The sequence below is a fragment of the Orbicella franksi genome, chromosome 5, assembly GCF_964199315.1.
Source record: "Orbicella franksi chromosome 5, jaOrbFran1.1, whole genome shotgun sequence".
NCBI classification, from domain to species: domain Eukaryota; kingdom Metazoa; phylum Cnidaria; class Anthozoa; order Scleractinia; family Merulinidae; genus Orbicella; species Orbicella franksi.
The window spans coordinates 18,198,671-18,213,647 of NC_138149.1; the positions used below are offsets into that span (position 1 = coordinate 18,198,671).

The 14,977-nt window shown below is 39.8% G+C and overlaps 1 protein-coding gene across 6 annotated transcripts in view; it reads right to left on the reverse strand.

Annotated features, from left to right (window-relative positions):
* The window catches only part of LOC145487507 (centrosomal protein of 70 kDa-like), a 187,374-nt gene that overhangs the window by 125,401 nt on the left and 46,996 nt on the right, over positions 1–14,977 (reverse strand). For all 6 annotated transcript variants that reach the window (XM_081466322.1, XM_081466318.1, XM_081466316.1 and 3 more), the window contains one exon: positions 12,050–12,223. In XM_081466322.1, coding sequence (XP_081322448.1) covers positions 12,050–12,223 — 174 coding nt within the window. The remainder of the gene's footprint in view (positions 1–12,049; positions 12,224–14,977) is intronic.

Below are 14,977 nucleotides of genomic sequence, written 5' to 3' on the forward strand. Positions count from 1 at the left end.
CACATAAGATTAAGTTATAACAAGAGTCTGCTCCTGCCCTCACCACCACGACAACAGCTCATAAATTGCCGAACAACACAGACACCACACGTTTCCAACATGACTCCCCTTTAATTCTCTCTATTACTCAGATCCTCTTATAACCATAATCCCAAAATGAACTTTAAAACAAAAAGGGACTGACAAAACATAATGCAAGCGGGAAATAAGACTAATATAATGATTTAAACAATGCATCATAGGTTGCTGGGATGAGACGCCCGTGTCTGGCAAAGGGAATGCAAGGTGGGAATAGGAAAAGAATCAGCTGTACTGGACATCCTAGTATAATGTCAAGCCATACCCTTACTGCGCCATCCCAAGTAACGGGATATATCATCTTGCAAACAACCTAGCATATTAAGACTATTCAAAAGCCGAGCCAGAAGCTGTGACGTGTTTCACCACAATCCAACTCCGCCCCTGTGAGGTGTTTACGTAAACGATTATTAACCGCAGAACCCAAGAAAGGTTTTTGGCTAACAACCCTTCCTCGTTCAGAAGCCCTAAAGAAATAACCCCTGTCCAGCAGGATATTTAACAAATTACAAACAGACAAATAATATTTGATCCAAGCAACTAGCCAAACTCCAAGGTCTTGAATGGGTTATAAATAAACGGACTGGTTGCACTACCCTGTGTATTCTTAGTCAAGGTCAGTTTTAGCAAAAATCCCTTTCGATCCTTCAACCTGAATACTTGATTGGCCAGCAGACGGCCTAAATCTGAAGCACGATCCCTGGTGAAAAAATGAACAATGAAGAAAACTGTATCCCTAATCAAAATATACTTGTTTACTACAGTTAAGAGTGTACCCTCCCTAACTGAACTCCTAAAAAAATCTATTAACTTGGTAAACTTAGTAAAAAACAACGGGACTGCCTGGGAAGGTAAAATAGCCCTAGCAGCCTGTTCCCCCTGAATAAACTTAAGATACTCTCTAACACAAGGGTGCACCATGGGGTTAGAATCGCACAAACGGCCAATATTGTTGAAAAAAATGGCCCTGAGTTTCCCTAGTAACGAGTCTACCCAGCCAGCGGTCAAACACGAGGGGCAATTACAACCAGCACGTGAACACGATTGAGTATGAACTACAGTTCTGCCTCACTGGTCTCTGCTTATCAAGAACTTAATGATATCATCTGAGGTACAGAAGAAACACACTTCAGAGGGGATAAGGAAGCTAGGAAATCTGACAGTTGCCATTCCAGGTGGACTTCTGTCGCTGATAAGGCTTCTTTCTTGACACATCAGCGAATTCCTGGAAACGTCTGGATATCCCCACGTGATCTATGTTTATTAGGCTGCCCCATTGGCATAAGACTGGTTCGTGAACCGCACACCTGACAAAAATTGGCATCAAGGTCAGTTGAATACAAACACACAGAACGGTGTTGGGTGGCTTTCCAAATTCTTGCAACCTGGGAACGAATAGCATAAACAAAAGCTGTCAAGTCACTGGCAGACACATTGAAAAGCTCAAAGGTCCCGTTGTAGGCTACGCCGGAGCCACTATGGGGAACGTCGAGAAGGAAAAAGAAGCACCAAACTGGAGCCTCTTCTACCCAAAAAGTACGCAGTCAACAATCAGAACTTGAAGGGGTGCCCACCATAAAGGTCGCGTGTGAAAGTCGGGAATGACCAAAGTGAATGTGTCGTGGAAATCTTGACTGAATATGTAATGAAGAAGGGAACCGATGAGGACAAAAGGTGGAAAAACATAAACGTTTTGACGAGCAGGTAAAGGGTTGGCAAAAACGTTTACCCCTGCAGAGCCAGTAGTAGGCCAAGGGGTGAAGTGAGGTAGCGGGATCCCATTCCTAGCCCTCTCTCTGGCAATTACTATCCTGGGACATCAAATCAGATGAAGGAGGGCCGAAAAATCGCTCCAAGTACAACCACGTCTCGGGGGCAAGCATACAATCAAGGTCTGATAAATCCCGCAAAGGTTCCTCTGCTGGGTTATGGCTGGATGGAATGTAGAAAGTCTGGATGCTGAAATTAAAATCGCAACTATCACCGAAAATATCCTTCACAAGGTCATTAATGCCCGAGTTTTTACAGCCATCACCATCTGCCAAGGGAATACCACCAAGGGAAACAATCCTTCTACTCATCCAAAAAACAGCAATACAAAATCTTGACGTGAAGATCTCCATCGATGTAAACAAACAGCCTTGCAGATTGACTAAGCTGAGAAATCGCTTTAATCATCTTGTGGATATAAAACTTGCATCTACGGACTGCCAGACTGAATGAAATTACCTTCCCCGCAAATCTCTGAAGCATTTTGAGGCCAATGTTGAAGGAAGCCAACATCTGCTCTCAAACTGCTTAACTTGAGCATCTTATCATCTGGCAGTAGGAATGCTTGACACAAAGAATCGCACAAGAAACCAAAAAAGCGTACCTTTGTGGACGCAACCCATTGCAACTTTGCAATACCAATAAAATATCCCGCCTCTATAAGCAGATAACACATGATTTAGGCAGCCGCATCAGCAAGGACTTTGCTTGGAACTAAACTGGCAAGAGCAGGGGAACAAAAAAGCTGGCCAACATGGTGATCATCGATGTACTGCGACACAGGAACACCAAGCAAACGAGCTGCACCAGTAACAAACAAACCCAGGTTATAATAGATAAAGGCACTTGCCTTCCAGCCAAACGGTAGAGTATAAAATGTGAAATACACATCATTCCATTCAAGGCCAAAATATGTACGTGACGAGGAACAGAGGAGCACATGTTGATAGCCGCTCTTATTGTCAGAAGACGTCTGAAAATGTCCAGGGAGAACATATCTGGGCAAGTCCAGATGATGATCAAGCCGAAAGGGGAGGTCCCTTATCCAAAGATTCAAATATCACTCGTCATGACAAAGATAGGGCTTTGAAGGCTCCACTGTAAGAGGAAGGACTAAATGAGGTGGGGTCACCTCACCAACCTCACCCTACACATCAAGTACTCCAGCGGTTACCCACTCAAGCACAATCTCGTGAAATAAAGTCTTGAAATTTTTCACAAATCTTAGAATTGCTGAGCTGTATAGAGGGTGGACGTGGCACGTCGTACGAGCAACCCTTGAAATTTCCTTTTAATGGCTTGAAAAAACAGTCAATGTTTACACCCTCCCGGACGATGTTAATAAAGTTCACTTGAGACAAGCTATGACCACTAAGTAATCTCTCCTACACTGGCAAATGATTATGAATTTTCCCCCCTCTGAAAAATGTAGGATCAAAGAAACGTAACTGCCCGATCTTAGCCAGGTCCAGGGAAGCAACGACCATACTCAGCGAAGGGAGGGGGCCAACGAAAGGGGAAGTCCCCTGCTTTATATCACACACAGGGATATCACCAGAAGGAGGAGCAAGTCCACTAACTTTGAAATAAAATGAAACAGGACCCTATAAGGAAAAGGGAGAAGATTTATAAATGAAAACGTGAAAACAATCCAAAAGCAGGGGAACCACCCCTTCGTTGACCCTGTGCTCCAAACTAGGTCCGAAATTGAGACACAGAGCAGGTCCCCCCAAGGTCAATGAAGAAAGCAGGTAAACTAGGAGAAAAAGGAACACGTAAAACAAGCTAATGCGAAAACAAAAATTCATTGTAAACTGAGGCAGAAGGGACTACTGTCCAACACAACCACGACCAAACTGTTGCCTTGCTGGTGGGGCACGGCACACCCAAGCGATATGTCCCCATCTTAAGCACCTGAAACACTGAACCTGAGCACGGCAAGGGTAGGGAGCTGGCTTGCCCACTGTAGAACCATGACGAACAGGCATGGCAGGTGGAGGCACCTTTCCGACACCCGTACGTGATCCCCCAACAACCCCAGCAAAAGAAGGTGAAGCTGTTGGTCATCCACAAAATCCGACCTGGTCTTAATCTCATCCAAAGTAGCAGCGTACTCATTCGCTTTCTGGTTGTTCTCATTTCTCACCAGACGCAATGATAACAGTAAGAGCTTAACTGCCTCACGCTTGTGAAACATTACTGCTGGGCGATTTATATACCGATGAAGCACAGCCAAGGCCGACTTGGAACTCTCTAGCGTCCTAAGGCATTCCAAGGAAGCGATCTTTTCCTCTAATACTCTAATGCGATCGACAGCCTATCATGAAAAAAGAATAAACTCGAGGCCATTGCCTTCACCAGTGATATGCCCCAAAGCACTCCAAGAAATAATTAACCCAAAACATCACTGGCAGTACACTGAAACATTCTCCACCAGTGGAGTCCACAATACAAATCAGTGCAAGAAAACAATAAATTCCCCTACATCACAATATTGCCTTCACTTGTGGCAAAGCATAACACTTAAAAAGCTTAGCCATATAAATAAAACTATGCATATACCCCGCAAAACTGTTTTCACTAGTGAAAATCCCCAAGTTATAAGTACATTGATTGCAACACCTACTGAAGATATGCCTTCACTAGTAAAAGCTAGCAGTATACCAAATAAAGTACAAACCCTCCAATAAACTCCTTCACTGGTGGAATACCGATTTAAACTGAATGCAATACTGCCTTCACCGGTGGAAATCCTTAAATCATGTGCAACTTGTAATATCTATACCACAAGCTGCTTTTGCCAGTTCAGTAAAACTAGCATTATCCCAAAGTACAAACATTGTACCAAACTCCTTCACCGTTGGAATACCAAATTAAAATGCACGCAAAACTGACTTCACCGGTGGAAACCCATAATACTCAAACATATACATGCCACAAACTGCCTTCACCAGTAGAAACTATACCAAAGTATGAGTGCTCTATACTAAATTCTTTCACTGGAGACATGACACAAACGAGGCTTTTCTTACTCTAGCCGGCGCTAAATCCATCCCAAATTAATCATGCCAGAAACCAAGATGAAACCCAAAATACCAAAGGAACAAACAGCTAAAAGAAATTTGTAACTAGGCAAAAACAAGAGCAATAAAGAGGAAAACAAAAAACACATGGGGCATGAGAACATTTCTACGTAAAAAAGTCCAACCAAAGCGTGCAGAATAAACCGAAAAGACACGTGTTGACAAAATGTTTGTATCGCGCACCAAAATAAAACCGAAACCCGTACAAACATTATGCCAGACCGAAGAAAGAACACTAACCAGGCTAAGCAGAAAAAAAGACTAACCCTTCACATAAAAAGAACAAGAAAAACAAATTTACCTCATCCGCAGAGCAAGGTGCCGGGGCACACTCTCCTATTGCTTCCAACACTTGAGGAGGATTTTGCACTGGCTCTGCGTCTCGTTGCACTCCAGCAGGAGCTGGCGGGTCAGGAAGAACACTAGGTTCATTGGCCATAGAAATAGCGGGCTGGTGGCGGCTGAGCAAACCGTGAAAAAAATTGCAAAACACGACTGTCTTTGTGAAGTACAGGATGAAAAGACCACACTTCAAGCAGAGAGACCAAATTTAAACCCCAAAAGGTGCAAAGTATTACCGACGCTACCAGCACAGGCGAAAATGGGGGAATGTGATGGAATAACCCCATGTTTTGCAATGAGCTAATTAATTATGCAGTGAGAATAGTATGAGCATATACAGCTCACAAATACGCATGTGGGTTCCCTATGCCTGGCATAGTCAATTGAACCCAAACCAACTGTATTTCAATCGAATTCAATTGAACTAAATCGAATTCAATTCATGGATTGAGTTCCATTGAGTTTGGCAATTGAACCAAATTGAAGTAACACAAAATTAACTGGACAATCAAACTAAATCGAACTTTTGATTTCTGAACTCTTGAGTTTTTGTAAAACCGGTGATGAAAATCAATAACTAGTTTTTTGAGGTTCCAGTTACTGCAGTATAACACGTGCTTTTCGTGTTTTTGAGTCCACATAACATGATCTTTGTTCCAGCGAATTTATTCACCGAACACAATCAAAAGCAATCCATTAGATTGTGTTTGATTGAGTTTGGCTGCTGAACTGAGTCAAACACAATCTTATGGATTGAGTTCAATTTGGTTTGATTGATTTCGACTGGTTGGGAAATTGAACTCACACAAAGTTCGGTGTTTGATTTGGTTCGATTGCCAAACTCAATCCGTGGATTTAGTTCGGCAATCCATGGATTGAGTATAACTCAAATCCACGGATTGAGTTATACTGGGTTTGATTTCCCAGCATTTGATTGACTCTGCCGGGCCTATGCCACTGCTTTATTTGTGGGACGTAATCATTGCCAGCTCTTGCTCTATTGCGTTGTCATTTTACTTCTATGCTCAGCTTTTTGGCTGGATTTGGTTGCAGTTTTCAAGGTAAGTTATTTTCCATTTTTTAATCGCTCTGTCATGCTGCTTTGCTATTAGTTTTTTTAGACAGTGCAATAAAGCTCAGTAATGAGCTATGCAATCTCCTTTCAAAAGGGATATTTCAATTGACAAAATGGACTTCAAACTCTATAAAGGTTATGGAAACCATGCCTCTTCGCCAACACTTGTGCCGACCACTGAGCCTGAAAAAATGTCACACTCATTAAAAGCACTGAGTACTTCATGGAACACAAAGGATGAAGTTCTGATGTTTACAAATGCTTCCAGTATCTTGACAGAGAAGGACCCTAAGACAAAGAGAAGCTTGATTAGTTTGTACTCAAAAGTCTTCAATCCCATGGGTTTGCTGACTCCATTTCTAATGATTCCAAAGTTGCTGTTTCAAGAATTGTGGACTCCAGGTCTAGACTGGGATCAGCCACTAGACTCAGACATCGTTAACTCTTGGGAGACCGGGAAACACGAACTAGCAAACATTGACCAAATCAAAGTTCCAAGGTGGTTACTACGAAATCTTTCTGCAATTGTCAAAGTTGAGCTCCATGGATTTGGTGATGCCAGCAAAAGAACTTATAGGAGAGGGGTTTACATTTGTGCTGAGGATAAGGATGGCCACAGAATCTCCAACTTAGTTATGGCCAAGTCAAGGGCAGTACCAGTGAAACGAATCAGTTTGCCAAGACTGGAGCTTCTTGCAGCATACAACACAGCTAAGCTACTTGACTATGTTATTCAAACTCTCTGAATTGTGGTGGATGCAGTATATGGTTGGTCAGATAGTCAGATTACTCTTGCTTGGATCAGGAGACCAAGTTCCTATTGGAAAGTATTCATTGCAAACAGAGTTCAAGATATTCACCAATGAGTAGCACCAAGCCAGTGGAGATTTTGTCCAGGAAGTCAAAATCCTGCACACCTGGTGACAAGGGGAATTCCTACATCTAAACTCAGAGACTGCAAGCTATGGTGGAAACCTCCACATTCGTTACAATAGCCGTGCAGTCACTGGCCTGTTAGTGAAGTGCTGAAAGCAGTTCCAGAGGAGTGTCTTATGGAAGCAAGGAACGAATTTGTTGGCGTAAATGACATTGTTTGTCTAGCAACGGTTCAAGAAAGCATTCCCTCACTGGCATTACGATATGAAACATGGCAACGCTTGGTACAAGTAACTGCATGGACCCTAAAGTGGTCACGTTTACATGGGGAGCCAAAGAAAGGAAAGCTGTCTGCAGAGGAATTAAAGGAATCTGAATTCATGTGGCTCAGAAACAGACAAAGAGTTGTTTTCCTCCTGGAAATTGAGGAACTGTGTAACAAGGGACAAGTGAATCAGAAGAGTAGCATCGTTAAGTTGGATCCACAACTTGATCAAACCAAGAAGCTACTGGTGGTTGGTGGATGTCTGCAGTTTGCTCAGATTCCAGAAGAAGCCAAGCATCAAATCATTATACCACATGATGACCCAGTTGTTGAGAAATTGATTATGCACTTTCATGTCAAAGCTTGCCATGCAGGTCCAGAGATGACTCTGGCCATTCTCCGTCAACGTTTCTGGCTCACACAAGGACAACAAGAGGTAAAGCGCATTTTGACAAAATGTTGCCGTTACCAACCAAAGGAGTACAGATAACACCACCATTCATGAACACTGGACTGGACTTTACAGATCCACTGTAAGAACCACATGTCTTGCCAACATTAAAAATTTATAGCCGGATTCCAACTCGGAAAATATTACAGAATTTCAACAGAAAGTCTCATTCAAAATAATGTCTAACAGCACTTGACCTTTCTTTAGAAATCATTCACGATTCTGAGCACTGTTTAGGCTACTAACAAGTCTCAGCATGATCTACTGTAACCTCCAAGGTGAATGCTATGATCTCAACTGACTAAATGCTTGACAGTGAAAAATTGGTGCAGAATTTCAGCAACAACATAACCTATCTTAATCCGTTGAAATTTTTTTTAAGAATGCCCAGAGATTCCAAGGACTATTGGTTTTGAAGATTTCAAGTTAACAAATTTTCCAGCCAAGTTTCAGCATGCCATAAAACATAGGCACACAAAGCGTGCAACAGTTATTTTTTTGAGTGTGCAAAGTCTTGCAGATAGGAGCATTCATGGAGCTGTTTACAGTAATGATTTGGTTAATTTGTTAAGTTTTTTTGGTTGCAATGTACAGCAAGAAAGAAACTGGGAATTGGTGATGCACATACGATGTTACATCAGTAATGGTAAGATTGCTAAATAGTAAGCCGTAAAATGTTTGACTGAACAAACTACAGTAATCTGACACGTCTCCAGATTAATGTAGATACCATCTTATTTTCTAACAAGCAATTTGATTCGTTCTTTGATACAACCCACGCTGTGATTGGTGTGACACATGCACATGCATAACTCTCTCACTCACCAATCACATAGCCCTTCCAACCCCCAAGAGGAATTTTTGCTCAGAAATACTCAAGTTAAGAGACCTTTTCGCATTTTATACGAGTCATAAGTTGTGACCTTCCATGGGAAAAGATAAATTAACGTGTACCCATTAAAACGGGGAAAAATAACAGCTAACAGACGGCAAAAGAATGGCTTATGAAGGCGTTAAAACACCTTACTCATCCATTTAAACGGATAACAAGTAATTTCAAACGCTTGAGCATCAGCGTTTTAACGGCAGCACATAGCAGCACATAGCTTTGGCAAGGCCAAAGCATTAAAACGAGTGTTTATCATTTGACTGTAGCCGTTAAAACGGATAGTCCGCACTGTTACAACAGATAAACGTTTGGACAGACAAGGAATGAGCTTCTCAACAAATCAAAGAGAAGGAAACTGGTTGTTTAGTTGTAGTAATGTTTCGAACTTACATATTTTAGAAAAGCTTCCCTCCACTCGTTGTAAGTTGTTGTTGTCTCCGCTCGTCATCAGCCATCCGAAACTTGCAACAGTTCGAACGCGAATGACCAATTCAAAACAAAGCGATTCTCAGCCACACACAGAAGCCTGATTCAACTAAATAACGTGTGTTCATTTGGTGAATTAATATTTTCTTCAAATAAGCTTAAATATACTTCCCTCCTTTTCGTACTTCTCAAGCCAAAACACGACTCCATCATGGCATGGAATCGAGGTGTATTGTAGAGCCCTGGGAACAAAATGAAAAAGACGTGGGCATTGGATTAACATAACACCCAGTAGCAGGCGAAGACAGAAAATGATGGACGCTGAAAACTTCAAATTTTGCGAATCGACTTACAGAAAGCTGGACCATTATAAAATTAACATTTTCGTGGGAGGAGATTAGTTACAGTACTACTGGCAAACGTTTGCAATTATCCCGCTATGAGCTTCGATCAATCATAAGTGATCTTTGTCAAGATTCAAGTTTCATATGTTTGTATTCTCCATCAAACATCAATTAAATAATTCCGAAGAATTAGCATGTCTACTTCTTGCTGTTTGAGCGGTTTGTTTAATGAGCGGATGTTTAATCGACATTAGTAGCAAAAAAAAACTTTATGATTGAACGGTTTATAGCGTGATGACATTAGAATTAATGGCCCCTTTTCTGAGCCGTTAAAACGTTTTGTGACATAAAATTTAACAACTACTGTTAGCCGTCAAAACGGATGCCTTTCTGAGCCGTTTAAACGTTTTGACATAAAGTTAACGCCTATCGTTAACCGTTAAAACGGCTCTTTATAAAACGTTTAACAGATGATTTTTGCCGTTTTAACGGCTTGTGTTAAAATGCAAATGCCATGTTAATGGGTTTTCATACCGTTAAAACGGGTAATGAACGGAATGTTAATGTTTTTAGACGTTTTAACGGGAAGCTGTTAATGTACGTTTTCCTGTGGAAGGTCGCAGTTTACCCTTTTTACACAACACAATACAACAACACTACTTCACCGAAAATAGAAAGAAAGAGAGAAAAACCTCTCTGACACATTGAAAGTCTGATTTAATTAAATTGCACTTTAACTTGGTATTGCGCAGTCTTCAAAGAATATTTGAGCAGTTTTCATACTTTTTACCTTTAAAAATATCGGAGTGAAATGAATGTCATCAAATAAAACTATTAAACTGCTACTGCAGAGACGTAAAAACGGTCAAGAAATGAAAGCTTCTTTTTTGTTTAATATCCTGGAAACAATAGCCAATAACTTGTCAGCTCTAATTGAATTTCCTCCCACATAAAAAACAAAAGTGTTAAGTTACCATTTGTAACTAAAGATAGCAAACATCTTGTGGGAAAGAGTGGTGACAATTCGTCAGCTCTAATTGAATTTACTCTCTTGTGAAAAACAAGAGTGTCAAATTACCCTTTGTAACTAAAAAATAAAAATATCTCATTATATTTGCATGCAACAAAAACAAAACAATCATCACCTGCACTTACTATTGTCAACATTAGAACTGTTTCAAATCTAAATAGTCTTGTCTCCTCTAAAACATGTCCTAAGAACTAGAAGCGACGATTCGTGACCTCTAATTGAATTTAATCCTTGTGAAAAACAAAAGTATCAAGTTACCTTTGTAACTAAAAATAAAAATATCTCGTGGCATTTGCATACTACTAACTCATGAACTGTTTCAAACCTCAAGGCTCATTTCGTTAGCAACTAAAATCCTCAGCCTAACCCACAGAAAACGTCGAAGTAAGCCCAATATATGAATACTTCCTCCTCTTTTATAGAAGAATAAATATGGCCGTTCTAAACTGTGTCGGGATCAAATGTTCTCACATACCATTTACCTTTACAACAAGAAATTTGATTGGCTGTTTATAGTAGATCCAATCTGATTCGTGTGACATACATACATCCCTCACTCTCTCACTCACTCATCCATTGACCCGTCCATAGTATACCCGACCTGCCGACTAAGAGGTATTTTTTTTTTACAAAAAAATAACTCAAAAATGGCTTAAATTTGCTAGTGAACATAGCAATTTTTTAAATTGTTCAGTTCACATACTGACGGGAGTAATGATACTCTGATTTCCCTACCCTTCCTTATACACTGTACATAAATTTGTGACATCCCTGCCTTTGTATATACCTGGAACCTGAGAAAGGTCCATTTTTCAGGTGGAGCCTGAAAAGTAGAGGTCATTATAGGAAGTACTCTCCCTCGTGGGGGACTTAAGCTAGCGAAATTGCTAGCAAAATTGGTTATGCCTATAAATAGAGTTGATGTGTTCCTGCCATTTGGCAATTGCTGCTTCATAGAACTGTTTTCTGTTTATTCACGGTATTTATCTTTAAATTTCACCGCAGAGTTTTAAGCTTTCCTTACAAGCTTCTTGTTAGTAATAAGACCTTGTGTTGCACAATTCAGAGAAAAATCATTATCGCAACTTCAAATTGGTTTTGTGCTACATGCTTGTCCAATTTTGAAATTACTCCCAGGCCCTATCCTCCAGAATTATACTTCACTTGGTCCACTTACTATTACTAATCTGCTTGCCAAGCAGCTATTGTGACTATTTTGCAATCTACACTGTACATGTAATTAGTTTGTTCAGTCAAAAGCTTATGAGGAGACAAAATTTGGCAACAATGGTAACTTGCAACCCATCTCAAAATAACACCATTGCTTGTAGTATATCTACTTGGTACTTTTCTAGCAACAAATCTACTTCCTAGGACCTATGCAGCATTATTTAATTAACAACAGTCTAGAGATCCTTACCGCTTTAACAAGATCTTGACATCTTGTTTTTAGTCTTGAGATTTCTGCTTCCTTTTGAGTGATTTTCTCTTCTAACTGCACATTTGTTGCTACAAGTTCAGATTTGTCCCTCGTCAGCTCTCGTACTTCCTCTCCATGACGTTGAAGTTCTACCAAGCGCAACCCTTCCATTTCCTTGGATTTGAAAAAAGTTTAAAATGCAATCCATACATTCTTAAAAATAAAAGTGGTAACAACTTAAAACTATCCCTCTCTAGAGCAATGCAGGGTTCTCATTAAGAGCTGCCTACGGGCTAAAAAAAAGTGGCTTCTTAGATTTTGAGCTGTTTCCTTTTCGTGACAAGGCTTAATATTACATATCTTTCTCTGACATGATGACAATCTGCTGGTCTACCATGTTTTAATTCATGGCACTGTTACTTTCAATTTCACTCTAGTTTTTGGTTGTGTCAATTTATAGATATGAATGGGAAAGTCAAATGCAGTCATGAAGACCAAAGGTACAAAGAACAATGATTCCTTTTGTGAACAAAGAAGAAAAGTAAGAGTGAAAAGGAGCATAAAACACCAGCAGTCACAACTGTGGAATCATCACTGGATAGCCACATTTCCAATGGGCAAAAATAAGAATGTGCAATTGTTGGTAATTATGAATAAGGATGTTTACCCACATGTACATTATACTGTAAGGCAATTAATCTGCCATCAAAAGATTTGGAAATTGATATTGACTCTAACACAGCTTTAAGATTCGTCAGGCAGTGTTTCTAATGGGTAGTACTCAATAGAAGACAAAATACTCTAGCTGTATTGAAACACAAGGCAAAATGGCATGAAAGTGACAGCCACGGCTGGCTAAGATGTGGTAGCTAAAAGCAGGAAAACGCAATACAATGTTGCGTATGGCTAAACACATAGTTATTTGACACTGAACCATGTTTTCACTGGAATGACTCTTTCCTGTCTTCAACATCTCTCATGAGTTATTCAGTTTACAAAAAGAAGCAAAAGTAAACTATGCTGTTTTGAAGTCATCTTGACTCCATTATCATGTAGAGAAAAGAAAATAATGGTCAAGATGTTAATTTCTAAGCTGAAGCATCGCAATAGTCTCATTAACTTGACTACTGCCATGTTCCTAAATTCTGCGATCCAAAATGACCAAATTTTGACAAGCAAAACCGTCCAGATCATCTTAACATTCAAAGACCAGAAATCCGCTGACGCAGTTCAAAAACAGCTGATAGATCTTGACAACAAAATCAGAACAGAGATACAACCACTCTCCAAAAGTCCAAAATTAGTGACAAGCTCTGGCTACAAGAGGGAAAGCCTGCTCTCACAAACCAACAATACATTGTTTATAATTTAAAATGTGATCTGCACAATGCAGATTGTGTTGGCTATACCACTCATCCTGTTTACCACAGCATCAAAGAACATAAAGCCTCTGCTATTGGCAAGCACTTAAACTCTTAATTAGACCATGTTACACTTAAATACAAAATCTATATTCTTACACTTTTCACACTATAAAATTAACATCTCAACCATTATTTTCTTTTGTCTAATTGATAATGGAGTCAAGATGACTTTGAAAGCCGTCCTGATATAAATGGTGCCATGTAATCAGTCAACCTGATCGCCTGAAGACTAGCAGTAAGCAGTCAAAACGTCACGATCTACATCTCAAGTGACTACATCGTGAGACAAACATTAATATGCTTTATTATGGCATCTCCCACAATGAACAACAACAACCTTTTCCATAACGTGTTTGTTCTTCATGACCCAGTGCTGCATTAGTCTTCTGTAACAATATCTTAATGGTTGAGTTTCCAATTTTTTACATTTGACGGAATGTTCCTTTTAATATATCTGATCCTGTTGAAAATGATATTAATTTAAATCAAAGCTAATTCCTAAGTAATGTTCCTGAGTTACTTGATGAAAATTCTACTGGTTTTGTTTTAACACAGCCCAACATTAACTGAGGCAGGAACTGACATTTCACAATGCTTCATGGCATAACTGAGGACTTTCACCTGACTATTGACTGGAAAAATAAATAATTTATACTATTTTCGGAGAGCTGGAGAAGGCAAGGGGTGGTTGGTTGTGGTCTTGCCACTTTCAGAGGGCTCGCTACCTTTGGGGGAGGGGGGGTCGCTACTTTCCGGATTATTAGCAGCCACGACTTTACTTTCTGGAGCTCGCTACTTTCAAGGGATCGTTACTTTCGAAAGTTTGCAGTTCAGTGGTACCAAAATGACAATTTTATGGTTTTGATTCTCATTAAAGCAGACACGAAATACTTCTCATACAACATATTTATGTCGATTTTACATCATTATGTAAAATTACAGTCTGTTGTTCATCATTTGTCAAAATACACTTCAAAAGACTTCTGGAAGTTTAGTTTCACATCAATTTTTTTTGTCTGCACAATAGTCCTTGCTTCACAGGCATTGTAGACCTACATTATTTATTGCATGTTAAGGGCACTTTTTATCTCACACCCCGCTATTATGGACTCTCACTATTATAGACACTAAACAACGTTCCCTAGCGTGTCTGCTATAACGATAGTTGACTGCACCGACAAAAGTTTTGAAAACAAAGGTCTTTCTCAAGTACCAAGGGAAGTTTTGAATGGAAACAGGGGTCGTACTACTATTTTAATGATGCTATCTCGCGTTTTCTTTTTGGGTATCTGGATATGGGAAATAAAATACCAGCATTCAGTATACTATATACATAGATTACGATCACACTAAATATTTAAGAGTGTTATACTGTTTTAACTGTGATCAATAGCAAAAATTAATCTCTCTAAAACAATCTCCAATAACTTTGCTTTCTACTTACTCTTTCCGTTTGATTGTAAAAAAAAATTTATGAAATTTAACATGCATGTGTACAGTGTAA